At 36.2% G+C, this 22767-nt stretch overlaps 3 protein-coding genes and 1 long non-coding RNA gene across 4 annotated transcripts; all 4 read right to left on the bottom strand.

The window, feature by feature from the left end:
* Window positions 1–574: 574 nt before the first annotated feature.
* On the bottom strand, window positions 575–2279 carry LOC121764904. Its single transcript, XR_006042653.1, has 4 exons — window positions 1743–2279; window positions 1433–1658; window positions 897–1342; window positions 575–799 (listed from the first exon to the last, which is right to left on the bottom strand). It is a non-coding gene; the product is annotated as an uncharacterized LOC121764904 (long non-coding RNA).
* A 1722-nt stretch (window positions 2280–4001) lies between these two features.
* On the bottom strand, window positions 4002–5151 carry LOC121765822 (histone H1-like). Its single transcript, XM_042162069.1, has 2 exons — window positions 4856–5151; window positions 4002–4760 (listed from the first exon to the last, which is right to left on the bottom strand). Exons 1-2 carry the CDS (start codon window positions 5048–5050, stop codon window positions 4110–4112), a joined length of 846 nt encoding a protein of 281 aa, XP_042018003.1. The 5' UTR covers window positions 5051–5151; the 3' UTR covers window positions 4002–4109.
* An 8322-nt stretch (window positions 5152–13473) lies between these two features.
* On the bottom strand, window positions 13474–17230 carry LOC121764997 (signal recognition particle 9 kDa protein-like). The gene is made up of 4 exons (XM_042161028.1): window positions 16990–17230; window positions 16828–16896; window positions 14935–15028; window positions 13474–13859 (listed from the first exon to the last, which is right to left on the bottom strand). The coding sequence occupies exons 1-4, from the start codon at window positions 17059–17061 to the stop codon at window positions 13783–13785; spliced, it is 312 nt and encodes a 103-aa protein (XP_042016962.1). The 5' UTR covers window positions 17062–17230; the 3' UTR covers window positions 13474–13782.
* A 304-nt stretch (window positions 17231–17534) lies between these two features.
* LOC121763737 (E3 ubiquitin protein ligase DRIP2-like) lies at window positions 17535–22048 on the bottom strand. Its single transcript, XM_042159802.1, has 8 exons — window positions 21858–22048; window positions 21471–21716; window positions 20497–20596; window positions 19498–19825; window positions 18966–19405; window positions 18811–18864; window positions 18054–18126; window positions 17535–17943 (listed from the first exon to the last, which is right to left on the bottom strand). Exons 2-8 carry the CDS (start codon window positions 21583–21585, stop codon window positions 17782–17784), a joined length of 1272 nt encoding a protein of 423 aa, XP_042015736.1. The 5' UTR covers window positions 21586–21716; window positions 21858–22048; the 3' UTR covers window positions 17535–17781.
* Between the last annotated feature and the right edge of the window lie 719 nt (window positions 22049–22767).

Raw genomic sequence — 22767 nt, 5'->3', positions numbered from 1 at the left:
ATGAGATTGTTGCATGATGCCTAGTTCTTCTGAGCTTGCTCCGTTAGGCTATATGGCTGTAATGAATGAATGAAATGAATTCGGGTCTGAGTAGGGCCGCAAACCCTATCAGGCTGTGTACACAAGTGGGATCGTGAGCCGTCCTTGCTAGTCGGCCGGTCTCGTGGGCGAATAGTGTGGCCACACTTTCGTCGCACTATAGAAAGAGAATGTGATTGAATGATTGATGAGAAAGTGGGGAGATTGATTGTCTGGCCAGACTTTAAAATATTTTTGTGTTCTCGTGATATTTCTTAACTACACATAAAACTCGAGATCACTGGTATGGATGACATGACTGTTTTTATTAAAATATTTTCGGCATGAGCCCATTGAGTACAACAAGTACTCAGCCCTGCATGTGTTTTCCTTATGTGCAGGTTGAGCGGGATGTTGCGGTGGATGTTGAGTCGGCATAGGGAATTTGGATGCGTTGTGTCTTCATACATAGGCGTCATCCTTGACTCTCTTTGAAACCTTATTTCCGCTGCTATATTTTTTAACTAAAATATTATTCTTTTAAGCTAATTGAGTCTTTCTTATGAACTGTTATCCTTAAATGCTATTCTTAATATTTATCCCTTGGTCACGATCGCCTCGTTTGTAACACCCCTAGTATGGGCGGTCGTGACAAAAACACAAAAGAGTCAAGCTATGGTACTAGAAACCTACAACCATGACATTTCAACTATAAAATAGAAACCAAGCTCTGGTACTTTGGCCATTCTTGTGGTAGTCTTCACATCCCGCCTTCATTATACTGACAAAAAGAGAGAGAGAGTAATTGTGTGGATTAATGTAGTTTCCCATAAAATATCTAATAAAATTATGCGAAAATTATATGATGTTTGTCTCACATTTAGCCACATTGCTTGTGCAATTTCATCGCGCTTCTGATTCCATTCCACAGTTGATTCAACGATATCTACAAAATCCGCATGCCTGCCATCGTCCTAGTAGTCCAAGTGAGGCATTTCTGTTTCTATTTGTTCTTCAATGGGATCTATCTCCATCTCATTACGAATAAAATTATGTAATAGGAAACACGCCATGATAATTCGATTTTGAACCTTTATCGGATAATAACTCACTGACCTTAATATTCCCCATCACATCTTCATTATACCGAAGGCACGCTCAATAACGTTGCGTGCTCTTGAATGCCTCATGTTGAACAATTCACGCGCATTTTGAGGTCTCTGATTCTCATGACCCCATTCTTTCAAATGGTATCTCACTCCCTTGTATGGTGCTAGGAAGCCTTCGGAATTGGCGTATCCACCATCACACAAATAATAGTTTCCTATAAAAAATTTTAGAAGAATTAAACAAATGGTCAGTTTAACGATTTTCAGCATAAAAAACCAAACACAAACTTAAACAGATGGTTCACCTCTCGGTACTCTAAGGCCATCCTCTCTGTTGATCGCGTCCCTTAATACCCTTGAGTCTGCGGCTGATCCCTCCCACCCGGGTAAAATATATGTAAACTTTAAATTTGTATCACAAACTGCCAACGTATTGGTAGCAATATGGCCCTTCCGTGTCCTGTATCTCGGCTTGTTCTCATTACTGACAAGTACATTAATGTAGGTTCCATCCAATGCACCAAGGCAATCCTATGAAGGCATTAGCAACCACAATATAAAAAATACTAATCACACCAAAGCATATACAAACCACATAATCATATTATGATTTACCTTAAACCGCTCCCACCGTTAGTCTGTGCAATCTGCCTGTATCGGATTCGGTTTTACCAACAAAATATCATGCAATTTCAAAATAGAGTGCAAAACTTTATGGACATATTGTGATACAGTTTGTCCAGACCTCAAAAAATCAAAACGAACGATCCTATTTTTTTGTGATGAGCAATAATGGCTAAGAAAATGGCTACCTGCTCTTCCACATTTACATATCTTCCATCATGTAGCACCCCTACTTGGCGTAGCAATGAACATGACTTACCAAATGTATTTCTGTTCATTCTAAAGTTTGACATGCAATCAATATCAGTAACACCCACTAATCGATTCATGTGTTCTACTTGGTTAGGCATTCTATCAACCATTGAATACCGAAGAATTAATGTGCTACACTTTCGTTTCCTTTTCCTCCGTCTCTCGATGACAAGTAGTTTGATTAGAAACATATGAATCAGCCGATATAGTTCAATTATCGCCTCTATAATTAGGTAAGTAGGAGAGTGGGCATCAACGTCACCCGGCATCTATCCTATTTGTGAAATTAAAGTTATATCAAATCCATATAAAAGAAAGTAAGACAAGATAAATAAGTTCTCACAGCCAGGCTACGAGATATAAAAATTATTTTGATGTCAAGTTCAATTATTTGTTCAGCTGAAATTGAAATTATGCATTTGAACAATACATGCATTCTTCTTTAACTCAGTTTATGCCAATCATGTACAAACATAACTTAGAGCATGATTATTACATATTATTTAGAAGTGGGAGTAGATAAGCCCTATTTCAAAATCCATTTATCAAAGGGGAAAGTGAACCTGAAGGTCTTTGCAAAATTAAATCTACTGTTTTCAAGTATATATCAATTTTTTTTTTCAAAAACACCTTCACGGTGGAATTCATTCAAGTATAAATCATTAACATTTTATCAAACACATTGTGGGCAATTTTATTTAAGCACACAGAAACCACTCCACACAATCGCACACACAGGAAACTTCCCTACAAAAATCAATGATCTAAATTCTCGACGCAAAATAATACATGTATCTATCTCCAAAGTTTTAATTTTGGCAATAAACAAAAGCACATGCTCCATTCAAATTTCCTCATTCCTACCTAATAAAAGCAATTTCCACCTCCTTAACAAGGAATAACAATCGAATATGACTTACTCAAAATTGATTGAACTCTCTCAGATCACATCAACATATCAAGCATTCTGTGACAGTCGAGGAAGGAAATCACAGTCTACAAGGTGGCACGTCGGCCAGCTGACGTTCTAATCCGTCGAAGTGAGTTGATCGGCGGCGCCGTCGGAGAGAGCTTTCCCTGAAATTAGGGCTAGAAGAATTGGATATTTTAGAATTGGAGATTTTTCATAAAGTAGGGCTACAGAATCGGAGAAAAGAGATGAAAGAGGAGGGTATTTTAATAATTTTATATTTTATCTTGATGATGGATATGGGCGTGATAAATTATCACACCTCTTTGGGCCTGATAACATAGATGAGAAAATGAACTAATTTATTTCGGGTCGAGATGGGCCTAAGTCTTATATAGATAATTTATCTTATCTACCAAACACTCATATAAATCAAGATAAATTTAGATAACTCATTTATCAAGGGCTTATCTTAGCTACCAAACACCCCCTTAGTCAGATACTATTGGAGAAATAAACCTGAAGTCCAAAGAGTGTTTTTGTAGTTCACTACTATATTTATGGAATTTCGCCATTTCTTTCAGTCCATCTCCATGAATACTTGTTAGTCTTGTAGCTGTTGCTCTGTTACTACTTTTAACATATTTCTTGAGACATTTATCTCTATCACTGTATGTAAGTGATCATTTGTATAAAGAAAGGCACAAGAGTCGAGTTATATGAAACGCCATACTTAATTGCTGAGAACTAATAAAAACAAGTTACAATTAAATATTCCACCTCATCGGAACCAGTCCATGAAAAAGACCACATAAAACTTTAAATTACAATCAAGAAGCACATCAGCTCTTGCCATGGAGATAAGACATTAATAAGCATGTGGGTAATGACGTAGAATTTAATCATCTTATTGCAACCAGCTATTGAGCAAAAAACCATTAATGTAATAATCAATCAGCTATAAATTCACAGGATAATACGCAATTGAAAACAACGAAATATACGGGAATTGGCCGGAAATACATACCGATTCAATTTAATAAAAATAAGGAAAAAAAACCCTAAAAATGCAAAATTGGGAGGGGAAAAAAAGATAAAGAATCCGTTCAATAAGCGAAAGGACCAACGTCAATTTACAATACTATCCCTACAAACAAACACCTTTTCTTTACCGAAACTACCCCTCTCCTGATCTTCTACTTCCTCCCCTTCTTTGCTGCCGCTGCTTTCTTCTTAGCCGGCGCCTTCTTCACCGGAGCCGCCTTCTTCGCCGGCGGAGCTTTCTTAGCAGCAGCCGCAGCCGCCTTCCTCGGAGTAGATCTGGTGGAAGTTCTGGACGCTTTAGCCGGCGGTTTCTTTTCAGCCTTAGACCTCTCCGGCGCCTTCCTCTTCGGCGCCGCCTTCGCCTTAGCCGGAGCTGCAGCTTTTGGCTTCGCCGCAGGCTTGGCCTTGGCAGCCGGCTTGGCCTTGGCTGCTGGCTTGGCCTTCGCTACAGGTGCCGTTTTCGTTTTCGCAGGAGCAGCTTTAGGCTTCGGCTTAGGTTTCGCCGCAGTCTTCTTCCCCTTCGCAGCAGCAGTAGCAGCCTTCGGCTTTGCAGAAGAAGCAGCCTTCTTCTTAGCAGGCGCCGCGGTGGCGGCGGCGGTTCTGGAAGCGCGAGCCGACGGCAATTTGTACGAATTCTTCACCTTCACGAGCTTCTCATTCTCGACGAGCTTCCTCAGCTGAATAAGCAAAATCTTCCTGAAATTCAACGGCAGAGAATTCTGCTTCTCCTCGATGAACTTCTGAATCGCGTACTGGCTAGATCCAGTCCTCTCCTTCAACGCCACGATCGCCTCCTTAATCATCTGCGTGCGCAAACGAGGAGAAATCAGATCTCATTCCACAATTGCAGAATTCAAATAAAAAAACTAAATAATCAGAAATTCGATTCGTTTAATACATCGAAGTAGGGAGGGTGGGAGGGCTCTTTGCGCTTCCTCGGCGCCGGAACCTTCTTCTCCTTTGGAGCGGCAGCCTTCCTCGCCTTGCTGGATTTCGGCGGCGGATTTTCCTCCTTGGAAATGGCAGCATCCTCGACGGCTGGCTGCTCCGCCTCATCCTCAATCGGAACAACTGGATCTTCGGTGGCAGCCATGGGAGATTCAGCTAGGAATTAGAGCTAGGGTTTGAGGAATTAAGGAGATCGAGCTGCAGATCTATGGTGAAGAGCTATGAATACCAAGTTAGGTACAAGTCTGAAGGCGAAATTGGGCGGATTTAATATACAGAAGACGCAATCTGATTGGTGGAGAGGCAGCTGACGCGGATTGAGATGGTTCTGAATTTTTGAATTTAGACCGTGTGATGCGATCTAATCTACGGCTGCGGGCAGGGTGAGTAGGACGGATTGTAAAAGCATTAGTTGATATTGGCAGTTTTAGGGGCTTGGGGTGTGTTTCTATGCTTGATTAATTTGGGGATAACTCGAGCTAGGGTTTGTGGAATTTTCCAAATATTGATTTATTTTGTAGGGAACTTCCTAAGGTTTCAGGGGAATGTTCATTTGTGCGTTGAAGGTAAGCGGTGCGGGAGATATTGGTCTCGGAAGGTAAAGTGGTCAAGATGAGTGTTTTCACGGAGCGTGTCGTGGTTTTGGAGCATTGTGTGAGAATGCTTGGGATGTAATGGTGATTTTGATATTGGATTATGTTCTAGGTTAATGTGGGAGTGTTTAGAAACAAGAATCTTGTAAATCCATTGAGATTTGATAGGGGAAATGTTAGTTTGAATTGAAGGGAAGATGAACAAATTCTTAGCTAGTCTATTATGTGTAGTCTCAACCCATGTAGTGTAAGTTTTTTTTGTCATAAATCATCTTATATTATGATTTTCTCATTGAGCAATGTTGCACCTTCTGGATTAACAATAAATGTCACCATGTTGTTGTGGTGAAGATTTGAAGCAAAAAAAAATATGAGAACACTTGGCATTGTAGCGTAAAAAAAAAGTTATGTAACGTAAATTTTTGACACGTGTGACGTTTCCGTTAACCGTTAAAATTTTGTAATACCGAATTTCATACTAAAATTTTGTAATAGCAGATTTCGTGTTACCGTAATCTACGGCGATAATTGATCCAAAAAGCGCAAATATTAATTTACATGGCAAACCATTCAGATATATCTCTAAAAAAAAATAACATTTCATTTTGATAATTTACCATCAAAACATATTGCATAAAACTCAATTTATTTCTAGGAACTTTAATTTGACACCATCTTTAATCGGCAAGATCTCTCAGAAACACCTAATCATCCTAATTTACTTCAAAAAATATTATCATTGGTATGCACTGTGTATATTCTTCTAGCACACCATTCAATTCTTCTAGCACACCATGGAACTTATACATGCTATAGAACTAATTCACATATCAAATTATTCTAATGGTTACTGTTTCCAAATTAATCTAATGGTTACACTAGACATAATATTTGTCACTATTTCCAAATTTTATGAATTACTACTATAACTTAGTAGTATTGTTTTTAATATGATAATGAACAAGGTTGTCCAAAGGTTAAAATGTGTGCACTCTATTTAACATAGTAAATCAATGTGTAGTTAATCAACATCAATATATTTGTTGAAGAAAAAAACGTAGAATAACTAGTTTGCTAAGCAAGACTGAGTAAATTAGTGAAAGATCAACAAATGTTTTTTAAATACTTTGGTTGAAGATTCCAACCTCACTCACCATCACCTAGTAGCATATAATGCTCCACAAAATTCCACTTTTGCTTTCTTCCTTTGTAATATTAACAATACACGTGGTTATAAAAAAAACATATTAACAATACGCGTGAAGTAACAATATCATCCAATAATTCATGATATTTTTGTAAAGCGACATGTATTTTTTATTAGCTTCGAGTTATAAAGTGAAGACATTTCAAGGAAGAACTAGCCACAACACAAAGGAGCATAGATAAACTTCAAATATAGAGCATAACCCGTTCACTAACTGATCCTAATCGTGATACCAATCTGAAAATGAAATAATTACATCATCTCATCAACTTGACATCGATGTTCGTTACATTTAAAATTAGGGCAAAGTAATGTCAAACATTGATGTAATTCTTTCCTAACTTATTGCATTACTAGCTAGGTCAAGGTGACGAATATGTAGTCATCTTGATAAGTACTACTACCTATTTCAATAGTATTCCCTCTCATTCTGTCCCATTAGAAATGAAACGTTTTAGTTTTTGGATTGTCCCATTAAAAATGAAACGTTTCTAAAAATGGAAACAATATTCTCTCTACTTTTTCTTCTCTCTTACTTTACTCTCTCTTCATTAACTCACAAAACAACACTACATAAAATCTCGTGCCAAAAACCAAATGTTTCATATTTAATGGGACGGAGAGAGTATTATATACGTACTTCACCAGTTTATTGCACGAATCGATGGGTTAAGAAATACTCTCTGATCCTATTAAATGTCTCATATTTTTTTATTTGAATGATTCTTAATAAATGTCTCGCTTAATATTTACTATATTTTAATAAGTGAATATAAAATTTCACTAACCCATTCTACTCACAACTATTATAAAACTATGTATATAAAAGTAGGATCCACATTCCATTAACTTTTTTCACCCACTATTCTTCACAAAGTCAACAATTTTTAAAAGTTCGCACCAATCAAATATGGACATCTTTGGTTGATCGGAGGAAGTATATAAAATGAGAGAAATAAAGCTATCTAGAATCGAAATATAGTTAGGTCAACTTGACGAATATGTATATCTTACCTTATGTGATTATTTCGACTATGAGTCATTTAGGTTATAATTTTTTTCAGGTTTAATCCTAAAATTTCAAATTTTGGACTAACCTGTTGGGCCAACTAAGCTCCATAAAATTTAGTTTTCCATTTATCTCACATCATTTGAGTCGTATTTCATGTTGGAATGTCTCACGTGATACACACGGATTTTACAAGTGTTAGGGGTTAGAGTTAACTTAATACTCCATCTGTTTCTTAAGAATATAAATTCTTTCCTTTTTTATCCGTTTTCTAAAAAATAGAAACTCTCCATTTTAGGAAATGGACCCCACAATCTAAGCTAATTTCACTACTTTTTATCTTCCTCTCTCATAATTTCCTAATTTTTTCTCTTCATTTATCTTACATTACTAATTTTGCATTAAAACTCGTGTCGTTTCCAAAGTTCCTATTTTTAGAAAATGAGGGGAGTAGATGTGAAGAATATAAAGTACATATAGTTTGGAGTTGGAACCGCGAGCTTTAAATGGTCGGTGGTTGATGCGAACCCAACCAACACACATGAGAACTAGATCCACAACCCGACGGATGCAAGACGCATTAAGCACACTCATATGGAATCGAGCCATAGAGGAGGAAGCTCGAGTAATGGACTCCCGGAAGCTGAAGGTCGTGTTTGAAGACAAGTGGAAGTCGAGTGGATTGTGGGAGAAGAGCCATGCATTCCCAGCTAGTCGCCGACATCGCACTACTGGAAAACCCAGCGACTCGTCGAGCGAGTCGTAAAACTTTGAGAAATCCAGTGAGTCGCTGAGTTCATAAACATCGAGAACCTGACGACGTTGACTCTATACAAGAAATCCAAGCGCAATATCGGCGACTCGCTGGTTTTGTCCGGCATATCCCAGCACATTCTAGGCGACCCGTTAGATTCATTCCATAACGAACCCGGTGACTCGCCAGCTTCGCACGACTTTTCAGATTTTTATCTTGTTTTGGAACTCTTCCCCCCAAGTATAAACACTACTACAGGGTTTGTTCTTGGGCAGCTTTGAACTTTTGTAGAACATTTCAAAAGTCTTAACATTGAGCACCATTTTTCATCTTTGTAGATTTATCAAATTCTCTTCTGGTTGGATCCAATCTTTTGTTGGACTAAGATTAAATGTTAAAGTATGTTTTACTAGTTCTTATGTTTGCTAGTTTAGTAGAGCCAGTAGGTTTTTGTTTTGGTGAAAGTAGCATTTGAATTGTCTTCATCTTATTGGAGAAGTCCAAGGTCCCAGACATTAATCTAACTCATAACACTTTCATGTTTTGGTGAAAGTAGCATTTGTTATTTCATTTAATCATTTCTTTGTTGGTTATTTTTGGGTTTATTGAAATATTTATCATGGTTGTGTTCATATTTCTTAAATCCACAAGATTCATATCAGTAGTCCACTAGGTTCATTATACACAAACCTCAACCGAAGCAATACATGGAGTCTAAACTAATCCAACAGTCCGGTAGAGAGTTTAGAAAAGTGGAAATTTCACAGATATCTTGCCTTTTATAACTCAGTCTCTTCTCAACTATAAATAGAGTCATATGGTTTGGCTCTTACATATCTCAAACTCCCTCCGTCCCCCATTAATTATCCACTTTGGTTCCGGCACGAGTTTTAAGAAATGTAAAGGAAAGTGAGTTAAAAAAGTTAGTGGAATATTGGTCCCACTTTTGTATATTAGTTTTATAATAAAATGTGAGTTGAATGAGTCAGTGGAATGTAAGACCTACTTACCATTTATGGTAAAAAGTGAAAGTGGACAATTAATGGAGGACGGATGGAGTATCATATTTTCAGCCACCAAAATATTCAAACACCATCTAAGAGTTTTGGTATCGATCAAGCAAAGCAATGCAATGATTCGTGGAAGACTAAAAGTGATAGAATTCTCCACGAGGATTTATCTAGTTAGCTTTACATTTACCATATTATTTCTTGTTTTTGATTTACTTTAATTGTCTATGAGTAGCTAACCTCTTAGACCATCCACAATAGCGCCCAACCGAGCGCCGGCGCTGGGCGGTTCGCTGGGCGGTCTATTGCAGTCGCCCAGCGGACGAATGGAGAGAGAAACCGCGCAGCGCTGGGTGATCCGCTCGGCGCTATTGCAGCGCCCGGATCGCCCAGCGCACCGCCTAGCGTGAAATTTAAATTTTTTTTTTTCGAAACACTATATATACGCGCTTTGCTCGTCATTTTCATTCGCACCACTTGTTTTAACGAGTACTCTCTCTATCTTATTATTGAATTTTTTTTATTATTGTATTTTTTTAAATTAATGTATTTTTTTAAATTATTGTACTTTTTTAATTTTTAATAGTATTATTAAATTTTTCCCGTATATGTCTCGTAAATTAAATTTCGTATATTGTGTGATTGTTAATTATTTCATTTTGTATATATTTGTTAATAGTGATGTGAATATTATGTGGCTGAGCTATTGCTGGGCTATTTGCTTGTTTTGATGATGTGGCAGGAGGATTTTTAGTGCTGATGATGTGGCAGTGGCTAGGCTATGACTGGGCTATTGCTGGGCTATTCCTATTGTGGATGGCCTTATATATCTAGGATTTGAAATGAAAGTAGTTGGTTCTGATGTTTTCCTGATTATTTAATATTTAGACCTCGTTTTACTTTAATAATTTATGTTCCTAATGTTTTAATTATCTGATCAATAATTGAATGTTTTGTTGTATTTTTATCGGACTCGAGTTATGAATTGATACTGGACACAAAATACAAAATAACCAAGGATGTTTGAAACTAAGCATGAGGCCAATAGATCATAAGAACTTACGAGTTACATGCTCATGGTTCGAAATTGTACCCAGTGTGCAATCCACTATCTAAATGTTGGGAATATATTGAAGATCAATGTTCTCAGAGGACCTCATAGTATGATTGATGTGAATCACATTGGCATGATCCTTTATTCCCTAGTAGTTCTATGCACTTTCAAGTATTTTATAGAATAATATATAGTAAGTTTGAAGTATAGGTAGTAACTCAAGGCATAGTGTACACTAAAGGTAGAATGTCAAATTATAAACAATAATCGGACTACAAAGATGGTTTTCAAACTCTCTTTTAAAATCAAAAATGTCTTCATCTTTAAAAGAGCTTCTCCTGTGTACATCACCTTAATCGAATGCCATATAGAAAATTATGATCCTTTTATGAAAATTGCACTGGATAGTGAGACACTAGTTGAGTTTGCGAACCCAGTGACCTGTTTACTCGAAGCAACGCGGAGAGAATGCAGTCAATGACCAACTGGCTCGACCCAATGACCCCACTTGAAGCTCAATTTCTTTCTGATGCACAATTTATTAGCATTATAACTACTTGCAAGTATACAAGTCAAAAACATTTTTTCTCCTCGTGCAAGGTTATATAGGACTCGGGATTGGCAATGTAACCACACCTTGAAAGAGGTTGTGTTATGGGCACCCCTGAGCTAGGCAGATGAATGTGGGATTCTAACTATGACCAAGTTGGATGAGATTTCTTCGGTCCATTTGGTGAGATCTGAGAGATCCTTGTGTTCTTCAGACGTGTGTGCGAGTTCATTGTGAGTGTTGTGACATCGTAGTGTTGAAAAGGTCGGGTGTGCGGTAATCGGTGAAATCCTAGGGTTTCTAGTTCAAGCTATCTTACGGTGTTCATCTTGTGGCTGTCGGTTGAGATTGAGAGCATGGTGCAATTGTTGTGCAACCTTAACCATATATTCCTAATTTTATATTTTCTTAATTGTTACTGCCCTTTGTATAAATGATTTGTTGTTCTCGTATTACTAACGGTTTACTTAGTGTGCCGATGATATAAGTTGGACGACTTGGACTTAAGGCGGTGAAGACTTTAAGTGTAGTTAGGGACTTGTAATCGTGTATTCATTTTGTATCTTGGTCTGTGGCTTTGAGAGACTTATCATCTCCTAACTTGATACAAAAGAGGTTTCAGGAAATAGTGAATCCACAATGATATGATCCCTACATATTCAATTGAAAGACATGAAGATGCACATGAAGACACTTGTTTCGCCAAGAAATCTGTGACGACATTCACCTCCCAATATATATGCTCCACCTCATATACATATGTATCCATAAGGAGATGATCCAAACAAGAATGCATCTAAATCCAGAAATACAACCCAAATTTTGGCCCTAGTAGGTGATCTAATGGTCAATAATTGACCAAAAACACGGAAGGTCATTGTTAATAAGTTTTATGTCATTTTAAAAATCTGGGTTTGATGTCATTTTTAGTATATTAAAGGTCATCCATTATTAAAATGACCGAAAAATACACTACGAATGACCTAAACATGCTCTCCGTATGATTTTTTTTCTGCGTTTTGATATTAAGATCTAGTTTTGCATAGATCAAAACCCTCTATATCCATAATTTTATTAATTTCGTACAACTCATCATAGTTCATCTATAGGAACACAAATGTGTGTTTTCTCTATATTTCTTCATCCGACCTTTTATACTCCCTCCTTCCCATGTTACTTGCACTGTTGTTTTTCGGCTCGTCACAAACTCCTTACACTATTTATAGTTTAAGTTATAATTAATGCATTTAATTAATATGTTATATTAAGTTAAGAGCTCCTTTATTAAGTGATGCCTCATTACACTAAAAATTCTAATTTAATTACACTAAAAAATCAATCCCAAATTTAGTGCCTAAAATGAAAAGTGCGAATAACATGGGACGGGGGGAGTAGTACTTTTTTTAAACAATAAAAGCGTTATATTTCATAGATCCAAATGCAAAAAAACACAAATAAGCATTTTTATGATGAGAAACGCTTTCATGCATATCGTTGAGGCAAATTGTGTATTTCTACAAATTTTAGTTTTGGAGAGCATTTTTGACTCCATAAGACCATCTCCAGCCATACTCTAATCTCATTTTTTGTATAGAAAACTTCTCCAATCATAAACCCACCAAATATGGATGTGTATTGTAGCTACTGCAAAAATCTATGAGACATATATTCAAAAATGGTGTAAAATTTAAGTTTGATATAAATAATTACAGTAAAATTACGTTTTAATATAACATATACTTAAAAGCGGATTTGAATTGGGTGCAAAATGGTTAAAGATGTTTTAATATAACATATACTTAAAAGCAGATTTGAATTCGGTGCAAAATGGTTAAAGATGATCTGAAAAGAAAAAGATATATTTTTAGAACTTTAAATAGCAGTAGTACTATGATTTATCTGTTTCAAGTTTATTTTTATGATTGGTGCATCAAATTAAAGATTTTATCACAAACCCTAAACCCAGATATGGGTTCAATTCTGACCCAATTCTAGTGTTCAAGTTCCATTCCATGCCTCAAATGTGGAAAGCCTTACTTAGAATTTTAGGCTCGCACGGTTCCTACTGTTCCTCTATGATATGTGCCTAAATCAATTCTCAGTCATTTGGTGGTAAATGGAGCTGCATTGAAGTCCACACCTAGAAATGAAATGAATTGACAATTTTATCCCTCCCAAATTTGTTTCTCCCCAAAATCAGACGTCTCAGTGTGGATATTTTGGTCACAATGGTTTTTAGACCCCTATAAACATATTATATAAAATACAAAATTGATTACTTCAATAGCTATATTTGGAACACTTAAAACTTAGATATGGATGGCATATATGTGGACCCTATACGCCCAAAACCCATCCAGATTTATTTGTTACTTTTCCATAGCAAAGAACTTGAACAAGCCCATGCAAACTTGTATTACGAATTCAATGTATCTCAAAATCGGTTCTACAAAAACAAACAAATTCATCGACAAACCAACAACATGGGCTTTGAACTATTTTTAAGAAGATGGTAGAGTTTGCGACAACAAAAGTATAAGTGAAATGAAGTTACCAAAGCCATTTCACACACTATTATCTTCAATAATAGGAATAAACCAAAATTCTTTGCATCTCAGATTAAATAAATTATAACTAAATTAAACCATGTCTCACAAAATGGTTCTTACGTTGGGCAGATGCTGATGAATAGTAGTAATACTATTGCTTCCTTCCCCTTCCTCTCCTTGGTGCCTGTGCTTCAACTTGTTCTTTTCCACCACCTTCGGATATGTCGGCTGGAAACAGAGACATAATTTTCAAATTATTCTAAGAAGAGAATGAATGGAAATAGACAACAATAGGATGTGGCAAATTTTACTACAAACTATTGCTTGCATACTGTTCACAGCATTGCATCTTAAGAAAGACACTGTTCATATAAATCAGAATGCAAATCGCAATTAACACTAAAACTGATTGGTATAAACAGAAAACTCTGGCAAGTTAATTAGTACTAGTTCATATTTATAGCAGCTCTACAGAAAAGCAAAGAGATTAGTGAGAAAGAAGTCTAATTATACTTTTCAATCAGGAACAAGTGAGACTTTTTATAAGGGTTTTTATCGTTTTTTATTAACACGAAAAAACACTACTACATATCAAGACATACTGTTAGGAAAGAATAGACTAAAACAATCTCCAATAGTTTCTTCCAAAACGTTGTTCTTTATCCAAAATCTTGCAAATAACCTTTTAATCACAGTACAAACACATTCCAAAATGAAACCCAAAACAGATCACAGATTCGCAATATCTTGTACTAGTACATTTCACAAAAACATATTTACTACAGCAGAGCACAAAATATTAAAACGTAGCAGAAGTTATGGCACAAAATCGTCTACCTGAAGTGGACTATCAAAGACCTAACTTATACCTTTACCGAAGGAATGGTGTCATCCTCAATCTTGATTCCATATTTCTATGTGGCATTTTCCATGAAAATCGACAGTGTTTTCAAAAAAAAATTCTAAGAATTTTTTTATTCATAGGTACTATAATCATGTTCTTTGCTAATGCTGAAGGGCTATAGAGAAGGAAGTAGCATCCCAGGACCTGCAAAGCACAGGTCTAAGAAATTTTGAACATCATTACCTTCCTATCTCCATAATATTACTGGATCATAGATTCCAATCTTAACTCTAACATCACCTCTGAATTCATAATCTACATAAATTAAGTATATTTTCTGTCCTGAATTATTAACTTACATTACAAGTATAATGACACACCTAAACTCAGAATTTCTATTAACCCTAATCCCTAGATAAAGGCAGCTAGATGACAGACAATAATGAGCCAAGACATTACCATCAGGTCCCCGAGCCATCAAAGTAAAGAAGATGTTATTGAACTTCTCCATCTTCTTTGCATCCTGTGCTTGGTCTGTCTTAAATTTGATACACTGAAAGAAAATAACTAAAGAAGTTACTGATCTTCGTTCTCGACATAGATTTTCACATTCCACTCAGTAAGTTTTAATCTTAAAATTGTGGCAAGTAGCTAGCCATATTCAGCTAAATTCTAAAATCTCAAGCATCTTCAAGATTATTTTTATAATAAATCTATCAGTGCAAGGTAGACTAATTTAGGTATGATAATCACACATTCACAATGGATGCATAACGAGTAAGAAAGATCTTTCACCTTCTGGATGGTTTAAGTATGTATTAAGGGGATTAGTAAATCTAGACAAAGAAAGAACCCACTCAGAAAATCAGAATGATACAACCGCACTCCAAATAACATCACAATCATCTTGTCCTATTAGTGTAATAATCTAGTGCTCGTAAATGGAAACTCAATGCAAAAAAAATGCCAGGTTACTAAGAAAATTGAACACCTATAAAAGGACCCTTAAATAATAAATATACCTTAATCAAATAAGATAGCACTCATAAAACGAAATCAACTAATCCTCTTCCATCCCTATGTATGACTGAAGTCACTGAACACTAACCCTATCACTATCAGCACTATAGGTTCATGCTAACTCCTACTGGAATTTCATGAGCCAAAAGAATTTTGCATGCTGCATCTGAGGTTCACCTAACCCTGTCAAGTGAAACTTCTAGTATGAACTGTGCACAAAAAGTGTCCAAACTTTAGTCTTGTACGGGGGTGTTCGGTTAGCAAGATTGTATCCCGAGATTACATTAGTAGTGTGTTTGGTTCATGAAATTTAATCCCTCAACTCAATCATAGATGGATAATCATGGGATAATAAGTCATAGCTAACCCCCTATGACTAAAATAATCTCACAACTCAATCCTATATTATATCTTGGTATTATTTTATCTAGGAAACCGAACACCACGTACAGGTATCTTAGTTAAAGTTGAAGGCTCTCCATTATGAGGTCTGCATATCGAATGTTTATGGTAAATTACTAGATTACAAGATGATTATAATTTCCATTAAGATACAGAATTGCATGTCCCAAAAAATAGGTCTGCGTGAGGACCAGAAGCCAGCTTAAATTTTAAAGCAAATGGTAATTTACTTGATCATCTGATTTTTTAAATCTATATACACTTCACATATGATATAGGTGTGTCTAATCTAAGAACCAGAGCGCACTTACAGTTTAACAGTAAGTGATTAGAATCGACATAGTACATATTGAATCACATGCAAATAACCAGAAGGCCAGTCACATTTTAAAGGAAAGTTCAAAGATCTATATACCAACTAGATTTTAACTTTCTAAGGACATAGCTCAACATATTTGAAGATCTTTTATAATTTAAACCCTGAATGTGACAAGCTGGTTGAAGTTGTAACTCTTAAGGATATAAGTGTGACATAATTGTGAAGTAATGCTGCTAAAGCTTATCCATCATAACTTACAGCTAATAAGAACTTCCCCAAACACCTTAATCAATGAAGACATCTTCAAGAATAAATTCATCACTCACAGAAATCGACAGCACATGATATCTCTGCCAGAATTGAACTTATATCGCAAGGAAACATCAAATAGACTGACAGGGCTTGTACATATTTACTAAAACGTAGTATCAATCTTAAACATCAAACTAATATATCAAAAACTCCAGAAGACAAGGCATGAAAATTCTCTCCTCTCACCATTCATTCACTTTGTATTCAAAATTCGACTAACTATCAACAGGTAATGTAAGATTCGCTAACACCAAAATTTCGAAAACAAATACAAATGTTAAAGTATTCAGAAATTTGACCTCTCTATCATCGGTGACTTTGAGCACCAATTTTCCATCACAATGCCTGTATTTCATGGCATAACGAGTCTGTGGCAGCCAGTAAAGGATATCTATCCGTCAGTTAGATTTAATGGAATACAAACGATATGAGTGCAACATAGTTGAGGTGAAGAGAAATACTTTTTCGGGATCAGATCGAAACAATTGGACGGACTTTTCCACGAAATCGTCCCAAGATTCAATGTAAACCATGATCAGAAAAGTGAGAATTCAGCTCCTTCACTCTGTGTGTGCGATTAGGGTTTGCAAAACCCAGACGGGGTCGAATGGATCGATCGCCGGGAGAATTATGCGAGGATTTGGGGAGTTTACGACGACGACGTCGTTTTGTAATTACTTAAACCCATCTGCAAAAAGGGAAAAAAGTCCTAAATCAGAGTAATTACTTTAATTTGAAAATCTGAGGTTAATGAGGATTTATAGCATTATTTTTGTTTTATTATTTATTTCGTTGAAAAACAAATTTTGATTTAGTTTTTCTTCTTTATCGCCAAAGAGATAAATAAAAAAATAATTTAGACTTTAATTGTAAATGCAATGTAATAATTTATAAGTAATCAAACTAAAATATACTACTCCTACATGTCATACTAAAAATGAATTATTTTAGTTGAAATCCATTCCCTGGCCTGGTATTACACAGATGCAAAATTTGGCATTTGATCACTGGTGAAAGAAATGGATAATTAAGGTTTGAAGATGGGATGGATACAAAATATTAACACTAATACTATCACAATTTGAATTTGCAAGCAGATAAAAGAGTTCTCAAAACATAGATTTCTTCCGATGAATTCGGTTTCATACAACTAAAAATTGTTTACTATCTTCACTTCTGAGACAAGATAGAGTATCTTTACGGCTAGAATCTGATGAAATGTGAAAATGACGTGATAACATGGCGATTCGGAGCTATGATCTGCGAGCATAGCCTAATACCATTACTAGGTCCTTTGCTGATGAACCGATCTTGGCAGACACTTTCTCGGTGGTGGTTGTTTGAAGCCATAGATCCACTACATTATTCAGTGTCAATGTTGGGATCACTGCTTTTCCCATGCATTTTATTTCTACCTGTAAGATACCTTACTCATCAATACTGTTATTGTAACACATACAAACAACATATCACCTCATCGTTTCTCTTTATAACAACGAGATTATGACGATGATGGTAAGTTTACCTCATCTTCACTTGTAAGATCTAGCTTCAGCTTCAAGTACTTGTGAATGGAAGAAACCATCATGCCCCCCTCCCTGTTAATAATGCAATGAGAGAGATTACATACTGTTAAATCATTAACTCGTGCTAAATAAATCTATTAAACCTATAAAGGGTGGGTTTAATAGATTTATTAAACCTATATATCCTCAAGAAGATCAGCAAAGACCAAAAATGGGTAAATAGCATGATCAAAATTGCTGAGAAATGATTACAGATGAGTCATCATTCTGCTATTTCTCTGGCTGAAAAGCGTAGTCAGGAAAGATTCATGAAACATGGCAGATAATTTTAGGCTAATAAAGCAAACTAATTTTGTATACAAGAGACTGCTGCAAGTTTCAGATCTTATTAAGTTCAAACTGATTTATTCATGGCATCAGATGCTTGGAGAGGTTAAACACCAACAAAGAAGATGATAAACATGTTCTATACTATGAAAAACTTAACAACCAATTACTCAATTGATATGAATTCTAATGATTTGGTTTGACCAAAGTATACCCATGTCCAAATGATTTAGTTATGAGGCTAGTTTCATAAATATATATAAAAAAATATGCACATATCTTTTCATTTTTAAGGGAACTATCTCTTCATACAATATTGATAGCTGAAGGTTTACTCACACCAAGTTAAGTTACAAAGGCTAATTTGCAATCATTCCAGTTGAGCGATACAAGAAAATGTTAAAATAAAAGTAGTTTGTCCAAGCTTACTTTATTCTAAAGTAACTTGCAGTTATCTGAGGCAAGGGCAGTGCATCACCTTCCCTGGGGTAATACATTAAGAAATCAGATTAGCAAAATGACTACACAGAGAGACATCCAGTTTCGATATTTCAGAAGTGATGATCTTTGTAGGAAATACTCACTGCCCATCTGCGACCAATGAAAACCAAATTGGATGATTCTTGTGGTCAAGTTTAGCACCAGCAGCATCTAACACAACCTGGGGAGGGACTCTGAATTCCCCGAAATCCTGTGTTTTCTTTTGACGAACTTTGCGAAGCTTTTTGGGCCTTACTGAATCTGGAGGGGTATGGTTGTTGAAATTCTTGACATCTTGAAGTTTCGATTTCTGCCTGTTTTCTTTACTTCTGCTTTTATTTGGCCCCTCATTGTCATGAGAATTCGGAGCTTCTGATTTAGAAACAACTCCTTGCATGCTAAACTCTGAAGACTTGCTCATATTCGCTGCTTCCACCAAACATTTCAGTGGTTTCCAATCAACCTTCCCTTCCAAAGTCTCAGATCCATTCTCTCTTCCCTTATCTGGACTAGGGTGTTTGGATGGATCACTAGCAATAGAACTCTGCAAAAAACATGCTAATCAACATGGGTTGGTTTTTGCAAATGCACAGGGATGTGTTCATAACTCATAAACTTCAGAATCATATGTCATACCTTCCTCGTATTCTGGGTATATCTATTTAGCATTTCAGGTGAGCTAGGGCTTTCATGGTGATCATCCATGGTGTTATCTTCTTTTTTGATAGGTTTCTCTGTTGTGAAACTGGAACCTCTTGATGCTTTCCTGGTTATGGATCTTGATCGCCGTCCAGTCATTCCACTCTGAGTTGAAACTCTAGGCGTGCTAACTACCAATGATGAGAGAGATCTTTCCTTTCTCTTGACAGGTGATGTAACAGGAGATACGACTTCAGGAGCTCTGACTTTCATCCTCTTATAAGGGAATATTTTCTCCCTCACATCTTGCAAATTATGGTCCAGCCTAATAAACAGAACATAAGATACAATATGGGGGTGGAGAGAGGTGGTTATGTTTCCATAACATAAGTATGAGACACAAGTGCAGGAAAAAGAACAAACTTGAGCTCACTAATATAGAGTAGATCACAAATAAACTCGTCTAGTTTCAGGTTTACGGGGGTAGCTCCAACATGATTTAGGAGCATACCAAAGTTGTGCTCTGTCCACATTACGTAAAAGGTATATTTTTCACTAAACACTTAAGTTTGTCGGAAATAATACTATAAAAGTACTGAGTCAAGTTTCATGAGCATTTCAATCTTTTTCCGTCAGAAATCCTACGTCTCCTTGAGTTCCATACAGAGTGAAGTTGAGAAATAATCATGCCTTGCAGTGTGCTCAAATGATCACCAGATAAGCACATAGCCAGAGTTAAACTGCGTAAAGCTAGACTTACATGGTTCTGTCCAAGAATCTAGCTAGAAATTGCCACCTCGATGTACAAAATAGAGCCGTAGTGATCACGAGTTAACATACATTTGTAAGCCTTTCGGGATGTTAACTAAGCCATTGTTTATCATAATAGGAGATATGGAAAGAACTTATAGAAATTATATTGTAGATTTATGTCTAGTTCGTGACAAATTCACAGATGAGAAAACTGACTGAAAATAGGAGATGACAGATTCTAACCTCAACTTTTCCAAAGGAACACATCCCAAATCAATGTTGCATACTGGACAACATTCCAGTTCCTCATCTGAGAGCTTCTTGTTTATACATTTCCGGCAAACTATAGACACAGAAAAGAAATCCACATATATTAGACATTAGACAACAGCTAAAAATTATGCAAAGTGGATACAGTTCAGAGAAAAGTTTATCATGGCTTACAAATTCTGAATGCAAGAAGATCACAAACCTATTAGTTTGAGGTTAATTTTCAAACACATGATAACAAAATCTCATCAGAATAAACCACAATATCATTCACATACAATCTTTTAACTAGTATGATATCCTCAAACAAAGAACCCAAGCTTTTAAAAAATGTTGGCAGCGAATATGACATGGAAGCAGGTATAAGTCTTTGCTGAAATTTCCTCAAACTTTCCATGCAGTTCTCAAGGAAAACTTTCCATGCAGTTCTCAAGATTTATAATGGAGACACTCGTAATTCTCCAACTTATAACGACCTAAGTTATGTCTTATATCTCTATACCTTTTTTTAAAATACAATAGGGGGTAAAGACAGAGTGTTTAGAGATTAAACCATATTTGGAGTCAACAAATGAAATTTGGCATGCACACGTGCCTTCAGTCATTTAACCTCACACGAAATTCCCAAATACCGATCAGATAACTGTACCAGGAAAGCCAGCAACCCTAAGTGGCATGAACACATTAAAAAATTGACCAAATCCCCACCGGGCTGCAAATCAATCACATACATTGACGATGAACAAATCACATACATACAGAAACTAAGTAACAAACAATCCACGAAGACGCCCAAATAACAAGATCACTCACAAGCAATCTGCACAACCGAATACCAGATCGCAAAGTAAAAGCAAACAGGTAAAAAAATCGAATAACCACGGGAAATAAAATTGAAAACAAATCATGGTGTCGAATCGAATCAGTTAGGGCGAGCAATTAATTACATGTGTGGAGGCACTCGATAATAGTGGTGGCCTCGCGGAAGAGCTTGTGGCAGAGCGGGCATGTCATGCATGGCGCCAGCCCCTCCCGCCGCCGTTTCACCACCTGAAGCGACATCGTATTATCCAAATCACGCCTAAATCGAAACCAACGGCAGCGAGCGAGGCCACGTCTCCTATGCGGTGCATGCCATCAACGCCGCATGTGTGATCCGATTTACGTTCGTTAAAAAGTCAGCTCACTTCCGCCTGCATTAAGCACACAAACCGAAACCGCGGATCACCATCGGAAAATAGCAATTTAAACCAGGACCGCGAGGGTAATAGAAGAACAAAACCATAAGTGAGGTAAAGAGCGAAGATGCGAAAGGAACTATTGTAATGTAAAACCTTCAAATCTGATCCCAAAATCGAGAAAGAGATCGTTTGGGGAAAATAGAGCACTCAGCGCTCGCGCTTGATGGTGGCGCCTCCGTTTCCTGGATGATCTGTGCGTGGAGAGAGAGGGAGTGTGTGGTTTGGGAGTCGAAATCGAGAGAGGGAGAGAGAAGGTACAATTAGCATGAAGGCAATTCTGTTTTTTCAATTATTTTTTCCCCATAGATTTAACAAAAAATCAGTGGAATTATTTGCAGGGGAGGCACACTGTAAATTGAAAAATTTTCATTTGTAGTAAGATCTGTCCCTCCGTTGCCAACTGCGCTACGCCCTTGCGGGCAAAAAATTTTCATTATAGTATTATGGAATATGGGAAATACTATATAGGAAAATGGTGTACCTCATAAATCTAATTTATCTTAGGACTATTTACTCCCTTAAAAAATTTAAAAAAATATAATGTAAAATGAATTTAATAAGTCCGTAGAATAAGTCTGTAGAAGTTGAGTCCTATTTTTATATATTAATTTAATAATAAAATATAAGTGAGAATGAGTTAGTGGAAGATATGATCCACTATTAAAAATGATAAGAGTAAAATGTGACAAATTTATGGGACGGAGAAAGTATTTTAATAGTAAATCACTACTTTAAAATGAAAATTAAATCTATGACTAATATCTCAATAATATAATTCACAATTTACGGTATCATTTGGTGTCTCTTTCATTTTTTATTAATTACCTCTTCTATTTTTCTAACAAATGCATTATCAATATTACAAAATTTTTTTGCTGTTTTTAATAAATCATTTGTTAGTAAGATTCATTGCCACGTAGCCGTGCGTTGAGCACACGCAAATTTCTTTGGCTTTTGAATAAAGAATACTAGGTGCTCGTCGCTTAAAAATGGTATACACTAG

The sequence above is a fragment of the Salvia splendens genome, chromosome 14 (assembly GCF_004379255.2).
Source record: "Salvia splendens isolate huo1 chromosome 14, SspV2, whole genome shotgun sequence".
Classification (NCBI taxonomy): Eukaryota; Viridiplantae; Streptophyta; class Magnoliopsida; order Lamiales; family Lamiaceae; genus Salvia; species Salvia splendens.
The sequence above is the reverse complement of the archived record's forward strand: the minus strand, read 5'-3'. Positions and strand labels throughout refer to the sequence as shown.